Source organism: Schistocerca americana, chromosome 1, assembly GCF_021461395.2.
Source record: "Schistocerca americana isolate TAMUIC-IGC-003095 chromosome 1, iqSchAmer2.1, whole genome shotgun sequence".
NCBI lineage: Eukaryota > Metazoa > Arthropoda > Insecta > Orthoptera > Acrididae > Schistocerca > Schistocerca americana.
In genome coordinates, this window is record NC_060119.1 from 476805483 (window position 1) to 476827263 (window position 21781).

Sequence of the window (21781 nt, forward strand, 5' to 3'; positions counted from 1 at the left end):
TAAACAGTTTAGACAAGAAGAGGATAGAAGCTTTCGAAATGTGGTACTACAGAGAATGTTGAAGATTAGGTGGGTAGATCACGTAACTAATGAGGAGGTATTGAATAGGATTGGGGAGAAGAGAAGTTCGTGGCACAACTTGACTAGAAGAAGGGATCGATTGGTAGGACATGTGCTGAGGCATCAAGGGATCACAAATTTAGCATTGGAGGGTAAAAATCATAGAGGGAGACCAAGAGATGAATACACTAAGCAGATTCAGAAGGATGTAGGTTGCAGTAGGTACTGGGAGATGAAGGAGCTTGCACAGGATAGATTAGCATGGAGAGCTGCATGAAACCAGTCTCAGGACTGAAGACCACAACAACAACAACAACAACTACACAGACCACTATTTCCATTGGAACTGAATGTCGATTCATTGCTGCTGCAGTCTACCAATACATTCTTTGCCTCATTTAATACCTTTGATTGTTCATTTACATTCTGGGATATACAGAACAAAGATGTATATGGCTTGCTAGGAAAAAGTACACCGACAACAATAAAATCACAAACAAATTTATCTTTGTTTTTTACCTTGTTGCGGAATTTAACTCCATAAAATTTATTTGCATGTACCAACAACTCTGGTCTGAATGTCGTGGTAATAAATTGTGCATCTTTGGACAGCTCGTGTATCATATTAGCAACAGCCATTCTGTGTTGTGAATCAAGAGCCTGGAATAAAAGCAAATAATCAGTATAGTGTATCATGTGTACCACATAAATGAATTTTGGACTATGCACAAAAGAGAGGAATATAATTTAAATTACAAATTAAATACTGTTAGTTCAAATGCTTAAAGATTTTAACAAGAGGTCCATGAACTAACATATGTCATTAAATAACTAAGAACCCTCTTATACGAATATCTTGAAAATTGTCATATGATTCAAATTAGCTTCAGCCTTAAATGTCTTATATCATGTACAGCAATTATATTAACAAAAATGGCTCCTCTCACAGAACTTCAAACATGTTTTAACAATTAGTTTGAAGTTGAAAGCACTGTCAATTTTACCAATGTCGTCGTGGTTTGGCAATGGTTAACACACAAAACTGCTTGGTCTTTGACGTCTTGACTCCTTGATGCAGCATGTGTCCCAAACCTGTAGAATCATAGCTATACAGATGGTAGTAAATTGTAATATAAACACTTACAGATAAGGAACAAATCATCAGAAAGGAGTAGCTTACGCTATAACATTCATGCAGCTAGTCCAATGGAGTTTACTACTTTTTACATTTCATGACTGGTTGTCAAAATGAGTGTGTTACTTGTTAAGTTAGCTATTGACATGCCTTTAATGTATAACACAACATAAAGTGGTGTACAGAAAGCTGAAAGAATATATAGAGAAAAATTTGACAACAGATATCTTCTTTACTGAAATGGACAGAAACAGTGCCATTCGAGCAATGGAGTGTTGTCAATGGGTCTTCACAATCAATTATTTACACGCTACTTCAGGCCTACACTGATGCGCCAAAACATTACGATTCCTGCCTACTGCAAGCCTGAATGCCGCCTGCTGGTGCTGCAGGCATGTGACTCAATAAGGAAAGCACACAAGCAGAGCAGAAACGAATGGGAATTGTTCTACCAATGATAAGGGCTATAAATGGATAAATCCACTGATGTAAGTGACTCCAATAAAGGGCAGAATTGTTATGGCCTAGTGCCTGGGATCTAGCACCTGTAATACCACAACCCCTTTTAGGATCCTGTATCCTATTCCAGTCTCATCCCCACTCTCCCAAAGAGGGTATATAATTTGTAATATTAGTAGTTTACACCAATTTAAACTGCTGCTTTGACTTTGTCTTTTCTGGTGATCCAGGGTGTACACGCGGACAAGGGAAAAAAATTTCCCGGATTTCTTCTGGATTTTCCGGTTAAAAATACATTTTCTCCTGGGTGAAAACATACCTATTCTCTGTTAACTGACAATATATTTTGTCGCAGAACTGTCTAATTTTTCAATCCTTTGAATGGTTATGGTTTTATACATGGGTGTAGAATTTCCCGGTGCTTTAGAAAACAAAACTCAGGGAAAAAAGACACGTTTTCGAAAGATCTTTGATGTACAGCAACATGTACACTGCATATTTTCATATTAGGAAAGTATAAATTCGAATTCCACCAAACACCGCATATTGCTTTCTGAAGTACTGAAATCGAGATTGCGATGCTCTTTTGTAAGCCAGTCATAGTTCATGTCACGTGATCTTGCCAGCCGATGACAGCGGATATTCAGAGCTTACGACACGAATGTAGTCAGCCAATAGCAACATCACTGTTAAGTAGCGCGAACACACAAACAGGACAAGTTAATGGTTTAAATTAATGTACATAGAGTTGCTACAAGAAAAGGAGAGCTTTCACATATAATATTGGGGGGAGGTACTACTCCACTGCGCATGATCCCTCCCGTAACTGTTGAAATGAATCTAATGTAAACAGTTGCGATGTCAGGCTCATCAGAGCAATTTCTTGTTACAAAGCATTGCATAGTCCTATAGCCTTGACTCATTTTGCTGTTGGCAGACGCTTGTATGAGCACTGTTTTTTTTGTTGTTGCATATGACACATTTCCTTTGCAATTTAAGTTTTATTTTCATTTTTTCTCTCGTTCATGTTTTATTGATGCAATATTATTCTGCAGTCATATCCTTTGTTAGAGTGTTGGTTCTTACCAGTAAATATTAAAAAATTTAACTGAAAACAAAAACAATGAAAAATCCCAGAAATCTGAAAAATTCCCAGGTTTTTCCTGGTTTTCTCCTGGACGAAAAAATTCCCGGGTTTTTCCTGGTTCGTATACAACCTGTTATCTGCATTCGAGTACATCAAAGATTTTTTTATGCAGCAAGTTAGTAATTTACACTAATTTAAGCTATTGTTTTGACATTACTAATGTACCATCACAATTTGTACACAATACAAACTACAGGCACATGGTAGGAATAAAATTGCTATTATAATTATGGAGTAATTAAAGATTAAAGTTTTGATAATTCTAGTCATTGACAGACAACTATTTTTATGTTTTGTTAAATCAGAAATTAATTGTTTCCCAAATAGAAATATGACAATATTATTTTTCAGTCACGATCAATCATGGTCATGTTCTAGTTAGTGTTAGTTAATAGAACTGTAATTAAGAGATACAGAAAATGTAAAATTTGACTCGTAGAAAATTTAATTAAATGAATCTAGGCCTTTCATTCAATAAAACTAATCACTCTGTAAATGACAGGACAATTCTCCTTTTAGTCAATAAAATAATATATGCACATTAATGAAATACATTGCTGCTATGATAAAATATGTAATTTATAGTCTTAATTGAAACAGATCCTTTTCTATTTTATTATGAAATTATTCAATGTTATTCTGTGTAATTTTCTATGTAATTTGGGAAGATGTATGTAAAAACTTTAATTGTTAAATGTGCAAATCATAAAAATAGAGGTGATTTGTACGTCACCATAGATCAGTCTTGGACTGAATTTTGTTTCAACAGCATGTAGTCAGACTTTGTACATTCACCCCCGAACAACTAGCGTGCGAAATAAAATTCTCTGTGAAGAAGAAGTAATGAAACTTATTTCTACCATTAAATGAATCCCGTGTGAAGATGCAGTAACATCAAGATGAACCTACAGCAGCATCCCGGATTACAAACGATACATATTATTTTATTGGTGGAGAATATCTGTAATAAGATGTGGTTTATTAATCTTTATTTTTCTTGTGTTAAGCAACAATACACATCCCAAACTTCACCTACAAAATTTTTTTTTGCCACGTTATATAACACACATCAGAATCAATTATGCTTGTTGACTATTCATGTCCTACTGTCATGAGCATCTATGGAAAATGGTTGAAGGATGGTGAAACTGTGACTAGATTGCAAAGTATTGGACATCCACAGCTCATCACAGAAGGTTGAGGTCGGACACTTACTTGCTATCTGAAGCAGAATAGGCAAAGATCTGTGGCATATCATTTTGGAGCACAACATTCAGTGTATACTGTTGAACACTGGACTCTGCAGCAAATGATCCTTGCATATTACCAAACTGATTGAATGACATAGTCAATTATGATTGCTGTGGGCATGGTATCATCAAGACTGGAACATAGATAAATGGGAATACATCATCTGTATCGATGAACCATGTTTCTTGTTACACAAGGTCGATGGTTGTGAACCAACATGCCATTGTCCTTGCATGTGGCTGCCTGAACATGCACTGTGCGACATTTGCGTAGACTTCCATGGGATCTGTCGTAGCAATTTAAGGCGTCTCGACAGCTGTGGACTATCTGAACATTATTGCAGACCACCTGCATTCCTTCACGTTTGTTGTATTCCCCAATAGTGATGACACTTTGCTGTAACATAACTGGCAGCATCACAGTTATCTGACGAGCATAATAGTGGACTCATACTGATGTATTGGCAACTACATTTACCTGATCTGAATGTGGAACACATCTGGGATGCCATTGGGTGCCAACTCTATAACCAAAAACCACTAGCCTTTACTTTATGGGTACTCTGAGACCCCTGCATAGACATCCGATGCCATATAACCTCCACAAACCTATCAAGGGCTTGTTGGACGCGTGCCATACAGAACTGCTGTACTGTGTTACAAAGGTGTCCACAAGACCCAAAAAGCAAAAGATACGAGTGTTCCTTGATCAGAAGTGGTGTTTCAGAAGTTCTGTACTGTCACCTAATGAACAAAATACGGGTGTGGGGAGTATTAGACTAGTCACCCACCCCCAACCGGACTATATTGAAGAGTTTATAGTAAATACAAAAATACAATCTCTGACAAAATAAAGTTTGGTGAATGGTACTGTAACATTAATGTAGATGAACTATGAACTACAGTTACCTTACTGGCCTTCGAAATGGTTATCTCCCACAACTATGCACCGGTGAGCTCTGCGATATATGTCCTGGTAACTTTGCACAAAGTTTTCCTTTGGGATGGTGTTCAAAAGCCACATCACATTTTGTTTGATGTCAGGAATATCGTTAAATCCCTTTCCTTTCAAAGCGAGTTTGAGTTGAGGGAATAGGAAGAAGTCCTGAGGATTGTGAGCCGGTGAGTATGGTGGATGTTCAAGTTGCACCACGCCCTTTTTTGCCAGGAACTGTTTGACGATATTGGCTGTGTGCGGGCGAGCGTTGTAGTGAACAAAAAACCAGGAACCTTGTTGTGCATACTAGGGTCGTACTGTGCGTAGACACTGCATGAAATGGGTCAAAATTTCAACGTATCATGTAGCGTTCAATGTCGTTCCCTCAGGGTAGAAATTACCTGTGGATAATGCCTGGAATATCGAAAAACGTGATGAGCATCGTTTTGAAGTGTGATTTTCTGGCTCTGACCTTTTTCCAATGAGGTAATGTTGGAGAATGCCATACCATGCTTTGCCGTTACATTTCAGGGTTGTACCGGAGACACCAGGTTTCATTCTCAGTGACAATACGGTTCAAGGAATTGGGTTTCGCATCCACCATTTTGACAAAATCCTGTGAAGCCTCTAAATTTGCCTGCTTCTGCTCATCAGTCAAGTGATGTGGCACAAGATGACAATATGTTTCCCTCTTCCCTAACTCCTGGGCAAGGGTATGTCGCATGCATTCATGGTTCACCTGCAGTTCATCTGCTATCATGTGCACAGTTAATCGAGAGTCGTTAAAGATTAATGTCCTCACTTTTTCAATGTTTTCGTCAGTGACGGCAGTCGGCGGTTGTCCGCTACAGGGATTGTCAGAACCACTTCACCGGCCTCCTCAAAAATGTGCGAACCACTCGTACGCACACTTCATGGACAGTGCTTGATCCCCATAAACGCATACCAGTATTGCTTGTATTTCTTTCGGTGTCTTGTCAAGCTTAGAACAAAACTTTAAATTGATCCTTTGCTCGTTCATTGTCCTGTTCTCAGTTTAGAAACAACGCACTAAACAAGCACTTCGACCAAAAGGTCTAACACGGGACACACACGGTGCTCAACTGAACTATGTTGGGGGCAGGTTGTCAACACCAGCCACAGGTGCAGTGTTGTGAGTTTTCAGTGTTGCCAGATCGACTTGTCAGAGTTGTACATCATAGCAAGTCATTCTTAAAGGATAGAAATCCTTAGATGCAAAAGTAGATTCGAGCATACCTCTAGAGAGTGTTATTGCACCAGTATCGTTTACAATACGTAATAATGGCCTAATGGATAACTGTTCGCAGATGCTGCTATTGCATGCAGTGAAGCCACAATGCCAGAATATTAGTTTCATTAATCAAAAAACAAAGTGAACATGACTGTTGTCTGTTGATATTAAAGGTTATGCGGGCCTTTCATCTCCTATAAAGACACATGCAGTGTCCTATATATGTTTGCTCAAGGAGCTATGTTTCTGCAGACTTTCTCCAAAGCCCACAAAAATTTTTTACTATTGCGTAGTTCTCAAACCAGTTTGTCAGAGCTGATGAGCAGTTTGCACCTGCTCAGTTCAGAGGCTGTCATTTGAGTAATAACATATGAAACCGAATGTGACCAATGGCACTCAGTGAAAAAGCATATTTGATCTTGTTTTGAACACTCCCTTTGCTAGTTCTCACTCAGTACACATCCAGCAGTGGTAGCACGTGGTCTGTGTCTGTGCTACTTTGCTTTCTATTACGTGTTAAACTGTGTCCTGCGATAGAAAATTACGTCAACTGTGAGGTGTGTTCTGCAATTAGGTTTTTGCTGACAAAAACCTGCAAACCAATTGAAATTTATCGCAACCTTTTTAATGTTCATGGAAAGGAATAATGGTTGAAAGCGCGTGGCGTAATGGTGCACTGATTTTAAAAATGGCCATACCAATGTTCGCGGTGATGACTGCAGTGGTAGGCATAGCCTTGAGACTGACGAACTGGTGATGTCTCTAAGGGAGTGAATCTTGTTGATTTCCTTAAAGGTGGCATAACAGTTAACACAGAGAGGTATTGTCAAACACTGTCGAAATTAAGGCACTCAATACAAAACAAGTGTTGGGGAAACTTATTGCAAAAGTTTGTTTTTTCGCAACAACGCACGTTCACTCATGGCCAATTGTACCCAAGAGACCCTAAAGGGGTTTTGGATGGGAGGTGCTTCATCATTCACCATGCAACCCAGATTTGATGCCGAGCGACTACCAACTTTTCACAGGAATGGAGACATGGTTCGCTACCCTATGCTTTGATACTGATACCAAATTGCATGCTGGCATAAACCAATGGTCACAATTGCAGGTGGCAGGTTTCTACAGAGACAGTAAACAAAAACTTGTGCCACGGCGTGATAAGTGCCTCAATTTGAATAGAGATCACGTAGAAAAATAGCTTAAGAACATATCTCTAAAACGTATATAATAAAACTGAATTTTTTCCACATATTGTTAATTTTTTAAATTTCAAAATGTCTGTTACTTTCAGGATAGCCCTCATATTACAGTACTCTTTTATACCAGATCATTTTGGCAGTTCAGCTGTTTCTGAAACTGAAAGTGGGTTTTGCAGATGAAGTGCCAATAACAACTGAAGGTCTTACATATGTGTCTACTTAGAGCTGCCATCTGCATTTAACTATTTGAGCCCTCTAACAAAGGAATAATATTTTCAAGTACTGTTATGACTCACCTGATCAATTTCATCAAACAAGTAGAATGGTGCAGGGTCACATTTCTGAATTGCAAAGATAAGGCCAAGGGCGACTAGTGACTTCTGCCCACCGGAGAGTTGATTCATTTCACGCATTTCAGCATGACGACCTGTGAAGGACACTCTGATGCCCACTCCAGTAAATTTGTCTGATTCCCCTTCCTAAAAACACAAAGAAAGAAAAAAAAAATGAGAAAGCTATGAACGAACTTAGAGACAATAAATTATATAAATAGAATGAATAATTAAACTGATTTGAAAATGTTTTGCCTATCAACAAATGAAATTATTCATGTGGGTTCAAAGAAACTGTGAGTAAAGTAAAACATAAAAATTTAGGTCTGGTAAATATGTAACTGACAGAAAGTTGTCCGTTTAGAGTTATGAGGACAATACATAGTTAAGACCAAAATTAAGAAACACTGTAACCTGCAAATGAGGAGGTAAAGATAAAGATATGTCCAGGCAAAAGATAAGCTCAGTAGATAAAACAGATTAAGAAAATGAGAAGAAGCAGGAAACAAAGATTGCTGGAGTAAAAAATTAAACAGCTTATAGAGATTCATAAAATTATACAATCATATTGCAGTTTTGCAGACTTAAGCTAAAACACACTTTATTTCTGGGCAACAGTTACAGAAAGTGTTCTGGCAGTATTTTTATAGTCATCCTCTAAGTATACAGCAACGACACATCACACATTCATATGAATATTATTATGCCTACCTAACCTTCTGAAAACCTACTGATTTTAATTAGTGTTCTCAGGAGCTTGTCAAGCCATCTCTAAGTGAAACAATATATCTCGTTCCCTCCACTTACACCTTTTTGGACTAGTCAGCTCTGTCCATGTATTTCTAAATGGCAGTAAGTAAACCTTCCTTTGCTTTCTTATGACACTGTTAATATTAATTTAAAGCTTCAATTGAGAATCATATTAAACAACTAGAGCCAACAATTTCAGTTCTATTAAAATGGAATCTCACCTTCAAAGGTAATCTTAAGTGTGTGCATGTGTCCTAATGCTCAAGTCAATAATTAATCCACATAATTTTCCCCCGTTCTCTACTTACTTATCTTTTATGAGGATAGACTGATAATTTTACTAAATTTCTATGAAATGGTTAATTTTTTTTAAATGGATAGCTATTAACAAGTTTTACTGACACTTACAATATTACAAAAAGGAAAGTTGCTACTCACCATATAGCGGAGATGCTGACTCGCAGATAGGCACAACAAAAAGACTGTCACAAATAAGCTTTGGGCCACCGAAAATAGATAACACACGCACACATGCATGCCCGCATGACCCCCCCCCCACGCAACACACGCGTGCGTGCATGCGGACACACAAACGCAACTCGCACACACTTGTGTTTGCACGTGCGTATCTCATCTAATTTTGAGAAAAGCCTCATTTGCCGACAGCTTATTTGTGACAGTCTTTTTGTTGTATATGCAATTCAGTAACTCTGCTATACGGTGAGTAGCAAACTTTCCTTTCCATAATGTTGTTGCATTCCACCCAGAGTTTACATTGTTTGATTTTTATTGACATTTAAACTTTCAAGCTGTTTATTAGCAATTACCCTAACTGAACAGTGGCACACATTTTGCAGACATGAATTAAGACAGATATCACGGTGTGATGAAGTACTTTTACTTTTTAAAATACAAGGTGATGTATAAGCATTTAAAATTGGGCACAATTTGGATACCTAATTAAGATTTGTTCCGAATAATTTATTAAGTAAAAAAATGGTATTTACAAAGAGGCCAATTACATTAGGATTCACAATACTGTTGAGATGACAGGTATACGATATTATGATGAAGAAGCTGAGTACACAATAATTACTGAGTTTATTGACTGCAGAGAAAACATGCTACAAGAAGAATGTTCTATATCTTATTTACTAAATTTGCACTTTGAACTGAAGGACATTTGCGATCATTATGAGTGCAGATGGAACCTATTTCCACACTTACATCCCACAGACAAAACCCATAGTGATTTCACAAAGTGAAAATACAATGAATGAAGTGATAACAGTTTTGTCACTTGAAAGGGCAATGGCAACTCTTTCTTTGGACTAACTGGGTATGATCAAAAAGGAAGGAGAATTAGAGTTTCATGCACTACTGACAATAATATCATTAGAGAGGGGCTACAAGCTCAGAAGAGGAAAAGTGGGAAAGGAAATAGACAGTGTCCTTCTTCAAAGGCAATCTCAGTACACACTTTCAACAGTTTAAAGGAAGCAGAGAAAATCTAAACCAGAACGGGTGCACTGGCATTTGAATCCCAGTTCTTCTGAATACTAATCCAGTGTCTCAGCCATTCTACCATCTCTCTCAGTCATCAAAATTTTTCAAAAAGGTTTAAACAGTCACCAGCCCACATTACTATCATTTTTGTACCTTATTTATGATGAACCAAGCAATCACGAATAACCAGCGGAAAGGTAGTCCAGCACACCAGCACAAATGCCAGCATATTGTTCTTGTAGCTCAAATGTTTCCATTTATTGACACTTACTGTTAAATTACTTTTTGCTTTCTGCCCACGAGCTTTAATTATGATACAGATAGGACACAACGAAGTGCACAGCAACAGTCAATAAATATTACAAAACAAAGACTGCAACTATCCTATTATCAAATCTTACTCCCAAGATCATGATAGATTGTCACACTGCAGGGATCTTAGAAGACTAAGAACTCCAATGAGATAAAGGATGTCTCTTTTTTCCTAGAATTAACACCATAGGAACAATACTGAGAATACATACTTGCAGTATGTGGGGTAAGAGGTTCGAAGTTATACAGCTGTGGCATTTGGAGTGAGTACTTAAGAGTAAACAGAAAATTTTTTTCTATGCAAACAAAACATACATTCATGCATTCAGTCATCATGTTCCGTACAGCCAATTGAAAAGGAGAATCGTCAGATCTTTTTACAAGTCAAGGCATGCTTTAATAAAACAGAAGTAAATCACTGAAACTTAAATATATACATTATATTAACAATATCTATTCACTATATTAATCACTATGCTGCTTACTACAATTTGTGCTTAAGTCAGCTCAAATGAACCTTGTAGATTAGAACCAAAGCTGCTCCTTCTTAAGTTATATTGAATAGGTGCTATTAATATCAGATTGGTTACTTCTTTGTAGCATCTTTGGTTGACGAGTTGAGCACATATGCAGCTCTCATAAAGGTGTCTAATTGAGTAATAACAATTAATTAAGGCAATATTGCATCATAATTAAGTAAATCAATACCCACTGTAAGCTATCAATTAAAGGGTTAAAATTGTTTTGCATATTTTCTGAAAAACGAAAACATTTCATAGGCACAAATTTTGGACCAGGATTTGTTTACGTTGTGATATACTGTAAGTTACGTAATTATTTAAATAAAGTGAAGTTTGCATTGTTATACACTATGCTACCCGTTTGATTCTCTAGTAAGCAGCCAAAGTGAAAAGTTCCAAAATAAATGAAAATTTTACACAGTGTACTTTTTGTTTCATCACATAAACAATACAGGTTATATCGTTTTTGTTTCTCCAGAAGTTTTGAATTAGTACCCAAGTGTTAGGCCTAAACATTCTAAGAAACGCAATATATTAACTGAGCAGTGTATGAAGTTATTCTTGTTTTAAATTAGACTAAAGCTAAAATTTGTTTACCATGTGTGACAAGTGTACGACTTGCCGTAGGATTGTTAGTTTCGGGGTGTGGTGTGAGGGTTGTTGCAGTTCCTTCCGTGTGTGTGACTGTAGAGGGTTGGGTTGTTTAGGGGGAAGAGACCAAACAGCGAGGTCATCGGTCTCATTGGATTAGGGAAGGACGGGGAAGGAAGTCGGCCGTGCCCTTTGAAAGGAACCATCCCAGCATTTGCCTGGTGCGATTTAGGGAAATCACGGAAAACCTAAATCAAGATGGCCGGACGCGGGATTGAACCGTTGTCCTTCCGAATGCGAGTCCATGTGACTGTAGAGGCGTGGGAATTGGGGAAATAAACAAGGCTCATTGGTTGTGTAGGATTTGCTGTAGAGATAGAAAGATAGTGGAACAGGAGGAGAAGATTGCTGCCCTTCAGGCAGAACTAGATAAAGTGAAACAAGATCTGGAAAGGTTTAGGGGGGAGAAGAGAAAAAGAGAGGTGGGAAGTGACAACAGGTTATAGAAGAAATAGAAGTACGATGTTCTCAGACAGTGTGGTTTTGAATGTTGAAAACGGGTTTGATCTGTTTTCACAGTTGGAAACTGATGAGCCACAAATAGTTGTAGGAGTAGACAGGACACAACAAACTTTCAAAAAGTGTTTCAAAAGTAAGAAGCTAGAAAAATTTTTGAAGGAGAAGAAAGTTTCGTTGTCAGGTAGTTCACATGGTAGAGGTGTTGGCCAACTGTTGCAGGACAAACTAGGGTCAGGTTACCAGGTCACAAGTTTTTTTAAACCTAGTGCAAGTCTGGGTCAGGTGATAGAGGATGTAGGTTCACTTTGCAAAGACTTCACAAAGGAAGACACTGTGGTAATAGTGGATGGGGCGGGCAACAGCATAGATAGGAACCCTAATTATTCAATTGAGAGAGTCATGGTAAAGATAGCTTCAGCAACGAGACATACTAGTGTTGGGCTTGCGTCTGTTCTGAGGTGCCATGACCGGCCTCAATTAAACTCTTCTGTTAGGAGAGTAAATTTAGATGTGGAAATGCTGCTTGGATCAGATATGGGGTCTCATATCAGTGTGGTTCCTGTTGACTGTAGCAGCATGTGGGACTATACTAGGCATGGCCTTCACCTCAACAGGAAAGGGAAGGGAAAACAGTCTGGGCAATAGCAAATAACTTAAGGGGGACACTGTCACAAGTGGTAAAGTACCAGGGGTCACATATGACAGATCAGCAGTTTTTTTAGGGTAGGGAGGGCAGAAACAAAAGACGTTCAGAGACATGCTGAAAATGACCTTCACATAGATAAAACAGGTAGACAGAAAGCACATTTTAATGTACACAATTCATGCAAGCAGCCTCTGATTGAAACTAGAGATACTCAAAAATTGGCAGGAAAATTAGGTTCATCCAGTTGTAAATCAGCCAGTGCACAAAATCAGTTATCGTTATTGCATCAGAATATCCCAGGACTAAGGGGTAAACTTCATGAGTTGCTTATTTCTGCTGAAGAATTAGAGTTGAGCAAACCAGTTGATATAATCTGCCTCTCTGAACATCATGTGACCACTGGTATAGCTATGTTAAATGTTACAGGATTCAAGTCAGCTTCTTACTTCTGTAGAAAAAATATGGAGAATAGAGTTGCCATATTTGTCAGAAACTGTTCTGATTTCAAGAATATTGATATTAATAAATTTTGCTCAGAGCAGCATTCAGAAGCTGTAGTAGAAGTAGTTACAAGTCCTTTATAATAGTAGGTATATACAAATCACCTTCGGGAAATTTTAAGCTCTTCATAAAAAATGTGGAAGCTCTGGTATCCCTTCTCATGGTAAAGAATAAGGAAATATTGGTTGCTGGTGATTTTAATGTGGATTTATTGAAAAGCTCTGTCAGTGAACAATTATTGCAGTCAGTAATTCAATTTAGTTCCTACTGTGAACTTTGCTACTAGGATACGTGAATGCTCTGAGACTGCTATTGATAATATCTTTGTAGACAAATCTATGGAAAAAAAGTCATATCACAAAACCAATAGTAAATGGGCTATCTGATCATGACATCCAGCATTTTGTGTTAAATGTTGAAACTTGTCAGGATAAAAAAATCTATTAAATATGAGTACAGGAGGGTAACAAGTAAGTAAAAAACTGAAAAATTCAAAAACTTGAGAAATTCAGGAAATTGCTCACAGAGATGAACTCAATAGATGTTTATAATACTTCTGACTCAAATGGAAAATATAAAGCACTCATTAATAAAGTTACCTCCATTTTCCAAAATTGTTTTCCCCTAAGGGTGACTCAAATCACACAGAAGTCAAAAAATGAACCGTGGATTACACAAGGAATAAAGACATAATGTGGGACAAAAAGGAGACTGTATTTACTATCTAGGAACAGCTCTGATGTTGGAATTGTAATGCATTACAAAGAATACAGCAACATATTGAAGCAAGTAATCCAGAAATCGAAGTAGCTTTATTATGAGAAAAAGATAATTACATCAGGCAACAAAGTAAAAACTGTATGTGATATAGTGAAGATAGAGACAGGTGGGGCCAAAAAGGAAGAGGAACAGATGGCTATAAAAATAAATGAGACTTTGGTAACAAGTGCATGCAGTGTTGCAAACCTCTTAAACAAGTACTTCATTTCTGTTACTGTCAGCTTAGGGTTATCAGGTTCGGTGAACAGTGCAATGGAGTATCTGAGGCCAGTCTATCAAAATAACTTCAGTAAAATGGAAATGACACTCATGTTTCCCACATAAGTAGCATCCATCATAAAATCCTTAAAATCTAAGTATTCCAGTGGGTACGATAACATATCAATGAAGTTAATCAAAGAGTGCTCATGCAAGTTGAGTTTTACCTTAAGAACTTTGTGTAATCAATCTGTTATCAGCAGAACATTTCCAGAACGGCTAAAATAAGCTGAAGTTAAGCCTCTTTACAAGAAGGGGGATAAAGAGGTACCATCACACAACCAATTTCACTTTTGCCGGCTTTCCCAAAAATATTTGAAAAGGTTGTGTTCAAGCATCTCCTTAAGCATCTGACTGCAAATAATATATTGTCCAAGTCACAGTTTGGATTTCTTAAGGGTTCTGATACAGAGAAAGCTATTTACACTTACAGTGAGAATAAGCCTAATTCATTAGATAATACATTAAATGCTACTGGCATTTTCTGTGACCTGTCAAAAGCCTTTGACTATGTGAACCACAGCATTCTCTTAAGTAAATTAGAATATTATGGTGTCACTGGCAATGCTATGCAATGGTTTGAGTCTTATCTATCTAACAGGAAACAAAAAGTGTTGTCGTGAAATACCTTTGCAGTAAGCAGTCAGTCTTCATCTGACTGGGAATTAATTACACGTGGTGTTCCTCAAGGTTCCACCTTCTGTCCATTGCTTTTCCTTGTGTACATTAATGACCTCTCATCTGCTACATTGCCAGATGCAAAGGTTGTTTTTTTTTTTTTTTTTTTTTTTTTTTTTTTTTTTTTTTTTGCAGACGATACAAACATTGCAATAAGTAGCAAGTCACGTGCAAATTTAGAAATAGCTGCTAATCAAATTTTCACTGACATTAATAAAAGGTTTAAAGCTAATTCACTGTCGTTAAACTTTGAGAAGACACGCTACATGCAGTTCAGAACCTGTAAGAGATTTCCTTCCAGCAGCGAGTGTAACATATGAAGACGTGCAGATCGAAGAAGTTGACAGTGTTAAATTTCTGGGATTACAACTCGGTAATAAATTTAGTTGGGAAGGGCATACCACAGAACTGCGTAAGTGCCTAAACAAGTCTGTATTTGCAGTAAGAATGATGTCAGACTTAGTAGATATAAATATTAAAAAACTTGCATACTTCGCTTACGTTCATTCTATTATGGCATATGGGATCATACTCTGGGGCAACTCATCAAACCGAGCAAAAGTTTCTAGAGTGCAGAAGCGTGTGGTAAGAAACATTTGCAGTGTAAATTCAAGAACATCATGTAGAAACCTGTTCAAGGAACTTTGTATTCTAACTACTGCTTCTCAGTATATTTATTCCTTAATGAAATTTGTTGCAAGTAATACATCTGTATTTCCAACCAATAGCTCAATACATAGTATCAATATTAGGGATAAGAACAATCTACATAAAGACATAAAATCACTTACCTTGATCCAAAAAGGGGTCCAATATTCAGGAACACACATTTTCAATAAATTGCCAGCAATCATTAAAAAGTTGGTTCCAGATAAAGCACAGTTTAAACAGAGTTTGAAAGACTTTTTGATAAGCAACTCCTCCTACTATATACAGGGTGTTACAAAAAGGTACGGCCAAACTTTCAGGAAACATTCCTCACACACAAAGAAAGAAAATATGTTACGTGGACATGTGTCCGGAAACGCTTACTTTCCATGTTAGAGCTCATTTTATTACTTCTCTTCAAATCACATTACTCATGGAATGGAAACACACAGCAACAGAACGTACCAGCGTGACTTCAAAATACATGCATCCATCCTCCGTCGCATGGAATCCCTGATGGGCTGATGCAGCCCTGGAGAATGGCGTATTGTATCACAGCCGTCCACAATTCGAGCACGAAGAGTCTCTACATTTGGTACCAGGGTTGCATAGACAAGAGCTTTCAAATGCCCCCATAAATGAAAGTCAAGAGGGTTGAGGTCAGGAGAGCGCGGAGGCCATGGAATTGGTCCACCTCTCCCAATCCATTGGTCACCGAATCTGTTGTTGAGAAGCGTACGAACACTTCGACTGAAATGTGCAGGAGCTCCATCGTGTATGAACCACATGTTGTGTCGTACTTGTAAAGGCACATGTTCTAGCAGCACAGGTAGAGTATCCCGTATGAAATCATAATAACATGCTCCATTGAGAGAAGGTGGAAGAACAAACTAAAATGAGCTCTAACATGGAAATTAAGCGTTTCCGGACACATTTCCACATAACATCTTTTCTTTATTTGTGTGTGAGGAATGTTTCCTGAAAGTTTGACCGTACCTTTTTGTAACACCCTGTATATGAATATCTTAACAGAGTGTTAAGCCAGCTTCAGTAAAAATATCTGTTAGATTTCAGTTTTGACAGCACTTGGTCACAACAGTCAAGATTAGGTATGTTGTGTATGACAAATTTATTAATAGTGCATACGTGTTTCATTCTGACATGTTAATTCTGCAAATATCAGCTGTTCCAGTTTACCGCATTGTATTGACCTATTTTGACAATCTCTTGACGAATGATCTGGGTATTAAAATGTTCCACATCCACGAGAATCATCTCATTCTTTCGATCTATGGAACGAAAACTGAATCTAATCTAATCTTGCAATTTATTTGATTAGACTGGCCAATCAGAAAATAGTTTACAACATCCGTAAACAAAGAGGCTTTTTTACAGTACCCTACTACTTGTCATGCAGCTCCGCACTGAACATTTCAACTTATGATGTACCTTTAGTATTTCTTGCTTTTATGTTTTTGTTTTCTTCAAAGGCACAGACAAAATGTGAAGCGGTAGCCCAGCATAGAGCCTGTGCCTACCATCATGTATTTCTGATTTTCAAATGTTAAAAAACATAAATATTTTTCCTGTTCCTCATTAAGAGGAAGGACTTGCTCTGTGTTAATGAACGAAGGTAGACACACATTATTTTACAGCGTAAACGGCGGTAGCTAGTTTGGTTATGAGAATAAGTAAAAAGTCTGTAGTTTTTATGCACGTAGAAGGAAGAATATAGTATTATTTCACCAGTGAAAAATTGTTTGAATCATCATCCCAAATAGTGTTGCAATATATAAAAACCCAAGAAGCTCACCTGCATACTTCGGAGTTACTACGAAGATCCGATTACAAAAGTAACGACAAACACGGTCAAGATTTTGTGGGTGTATACGGCAATTGGACATAGTATTATTAATTGGTAAGCATAACTCTACAACAAGAGAAAGACTATTTCGTTTATGTGGAATTAATATGAAAAGATTCTTTACCCGTTTAAGGGGCTCCGGAACGCCCTATACTTGCAATGTTAAAATAACGCTTATAAATTACATCTTTCCTCACAAAGTATTTGAGGTAGGAAGTTGAACTTTTTACAGATTATTTATTGGAATATGAGCTACAACTTAACACAGGGATTTTACAAAATTTTAGTTCAGTTATTAAAGATGATTTTTTTTCAATTGTAATGAAAATTCACATTTTTTTGCATTTTTTTATTTATATATTCAAAAACATACAGTTTTTTGGAAAAAGGCTGTGTTAAATTATGCAGAAGGTACTATGCAACATTTACTGAAAGTTTGAAACAAATATGTTTGGAAGATCCTTAGAAAACATGTAATTAGTATGAGAAAATAAAAGTTTTGGGAATCGAGCGACAAAGATTGGATTAACTTTTTAGTGCATTCCAGGTCCATAGGATGGATTATCTTCATCCTCTGCAAACTCCTCCTCCAGCTTCCTCTTGATCCTCCTCCTGTTTACTCTTTCTTGTATTTCTAGACTCTTTACAGCCCTGTCTGCAGCCCGAAGGCGTTCCTTGTCTAAAGCAAGCATCGCTCGTTGTTGTGTTCGTAGATTTTGCTACCATTTTCTTCAGTTGCAGTTACTGCAACACTGTTCCAAAAGGTGGTCATGTATGAACACTTATCACATTTCAGTTGTATTTCACTAGCAAGTCCTACGTGCTTTATTATGGAGAGTTCCAGACCAACTTCACTACAATGAATACATCTCACACAGTTTGAAAAAATTCCTTTGAGAACTGACATATCAAATATTTCATTCACATCCGATTCGCCCATAAAACATTCATAGTTTTCACTCATTGAACCAAGCTTCTTCTGTGAAGTATTTTCTTTCCCACTTTGACTGCTATGGGCAGGTCTACTTGAGAGGTTAGGTTCACTCACTTGGTTATCGTCTTTATTGTTTACAGTAATAACACATACCTTTGGCTTTCCAACATTTCTCCTTTTCTTAAAAGCCTTCAGAGGATTTCTAATAACTTTACTTTTACTCATTATTATACTTCAACAAAACAGAGACTCAAGAAACAGAATTAATTACGAATATTTTCGAGATAACGACAGAGTAAATAAACATGAAACAATCGACAATCACACCAGCGATATATATTGAACCATCACAGGTTAGCCACAACACATACTTTATCTCACATCACTAAAATGTACCTGATGAACACGGACGTTAATAATAACACCATTTGACAGCAGTTTAACAGCGCCACAGTGGGTCACGCCCATGTAGAACACATTTTAAAAAAAATTTAAAAATAGTTGTAGTCTTCGGCATTGAATAAATTATATATCTATTAAAAGGTAATAGTCTGCAGATTCAGAAAACGCAAAAAAGTAAAAATTGAACTTTTCATGATTTTGAGCCTTAAAGGCATGGGTCAGCTTATTGAGCTTGTAAGACACGCCAAAAAATTAATGTCATTATTTCCATATATAAACTATTATTGTTTTTATATTATAATATAAACTTTCCATGTAGCCAACAGAAATCACTGACTCTAAATATTCACATAATTTGTAGAATGAGTGGTTAGTAAGGTACATTTTTAATCTTGTTTTCAACTGGTAAGTAATCTCAATTTCTCACTTTAGGTGTGGGCGTACTGAATACCTTTGCACCAAAACACACAATTCCACTGTAACCCTCGACAAAAACAATTTTTGTCTTGTACTTTGATTATGCAACTCACTATTCTGTTGAAATTGATTTTTGCTATGAAAATCAAAAGTCATTAAAGGGTAAACGTATTGGGAAGTGAGTGTAAGGCTTTTCAGATGCTTAAAGGGACTTGATACAATATGCTTAGAGCTTGCTTCTTCTGAATAAATGCTTTCTTCACTTTTAAGTGTATTACCCCAGAAAATAATTCCATAAGACAACATGGAGCAGAAATATGCAAAATAGAAAATAATTCCATTAATGTGAACTGTAAATAAGCAAAATGAGCCAACACCCTGGTCTTTTATCTTTTGGTCAGCACAGTAAGAGGTACTTCTAAGGGCAAAACATACTGAGTCGGAGTTCTTGATTAAGTTTCAAGTGACCTCATCTCGCTGGTCATTCCACACCTACCCAATGGCAAGGTTGTGAACAACCAACGTTGGGAAGACCGTGCTCTCCAGCAGTCGGTACACCTCGATCTGCCGCAGTGCAAAACATTAGTGTGTGTGTGCGGTTCCCGGACTCATGTTACATAACAATAAGAAGCGCGACTACACTAGTCACAATAGTTGTGGTTATTGTTGTTGAGCTGAGAACTAAAATGTCATTGTCTTGAAGTAAAGTGTACCGTTTATTAAGTACCCACAAAATGGTGATGTCGATGTATCATGGAGCAGTTACAGCACCAGCAATAAAGATACAACAGCAACAGCAGCTACTGTGCGATCAGCAGCAGAAGCACATGGAAGATATGGCTATGTTGCCAACAGTGACATGAGAAGCAGCTACAAACATAGGTGGAAGCAGAGGGACCACCTACCATGCTACGACAACAGTTGTTGGCTAGGAAACTATGACACAGACAATGTAGCCTTTGCTGAACCAGAACTAGTGTTTTTACCACCATTGTTTCAGCAACAGGGCAAGCAGATGCAGATCGCCATGTTCTTGGGTGGGAAATGTGAACAGCAGCTTCCCATGCCCAGTGGGCAAGTCTGCCACGACTGGCGCGCAGGCAACTATTGCTACGTTTGCGGGTAACAGACAGGACCACTAGGGTGCAACGTCTTGTGAATCCTGGCTTGGACGAATGTGTAGCTCCAAAGTACCTGATAAGGCAACTGTGACCGTGGGCAAATTACGACTTGTCAGCTGCAAATGGTTCACTCACAGCTACATATGAATTTGTGACTTTATAGTTGACCATTGGTTTACGAAGGACATTGAAGTGGTGTTTTACAGTCAGAGACCTGACCTGTGCTATAATTGAGCTGGATTTCCAGTCCTTCTATGACCTCATCGTGGATGTAAGGAATGCTTCCATTCCAGATAGGGTCATGTGCTTGCCACCCACACAGTGCAGCTACCTGTCAATACACTTATTTGACATACCACTGCCACAGGCGTGCTTGCTAAATGAGTTACCCTCAGTCATGTGACCTGCTGGAGTGCCGTCATTGCCTCACCACTCAACAGAGAATCACATCAGGACCATGTCCAGTTCTCCTGCTTTCTCAAGCCCAGATGGCTGGCCCTCCCCATAAACTATGCATCACGAAAGCAATAATCCAAGCAGGCTCAGCACTGTCATCAAAAAGCAATTGGGCCTCTTCCCTACACCTGGTATAAAACAAACTATTTATATGTTCCCATGTGGTGCGGCCTATTAGATGGTACAAGAGTACAGGCAGTGTGCAAGACTTGCCCCTTCTTGTCTCAATGTTGTCACTGGACGTAATTTGTATATCAGAGTGGCATCACCCCAGTCTGGAAATATTTACGAAGTGACACAGTAATGAAGTGTAATACTTGGTGTACTCTAAAAGATTACAGATTTGTCTGCAATTTCTATGAAATAATAAAAGAAGAAGGCAATTATGGTAACGGTAATAAATTAACAACTATTCATACATAGTATATAATAGAAATATAAAGTAGCTGATCTGCTGCCTGTGTGTACATAATACACCTTGGTCTACTTGAAAATGGACAAATCCACATGAAAAACAGAGTTACTCAACCTCAGTTTTCAACCTTCAGCATTGACAACTCATAATGCCCAAGTAGAGCTACCATCCCTGATTACAAAATGATTTTTGGGCAGAGTTCCAAAAAATTAAAATCAGTAGGTGAATACTGGTGATTTTTTTGGTAGTATTTAACCATTTAAAACTTATCAAGAAAGCAGCGAACGGTGGACAAGCTACGAAGAAAAAAAAAAAAAAAAAAAAAAAAAAAAAAAAAAAAAAACAACTAACTGAAAATCAGTTGTTTCAGTGATAACTGCCATCCCTGTGCCTGGAGATTTTGTTTACCAACTGGTGAGGCACATAATTTTCTAGATGTTGGACAAAATGAAAGCTACAACCAAACACCAGTTGCAACAGATGACATCCATAAAACTGCAATAACTACGTCCTTCGGAGTGTTTGAATTCTCATACATGTTGTATGGCTTGTGGAATGCACCACAGATTTTTCAGCACCAAAGGTTTGATGACTACTCATCAATCCAGCGAACTGTACTATTGGTGTTAATGAAGTGACATTCCTTGGACCTTGGGTTTATGCTACCAATACTTATCTACCAGCTGAG

General features: G+C 37.7%; 1 protein-coding gene across 1 annotated transcript in view; it reads right to left on the reverse strand.

Annotated features, from left to right (window-relative positions):
* LOC124604114 (structural maintenance of chromosomes protein 3) overlaps positions 1–21781 on the reverse strand; it is a 210055-nt gene that overhangs the window by 8565 nt on the left and 179709 nt on the right. Inside the window, exons 24-25 of the mRNA XM_047136451.1 lie at positions 7739–7921; positions 580–720 (exon numbers count right to left, since the gene is read on the reverse strand). Coding sequence (XP_046992407.1) covers positions 580–720; positions 7739–7921 — 324 coding nt within the window. The remainder of the gene's footprint in view (positions 1–579; positions 721–7738; positions 7922–21781) is intronic.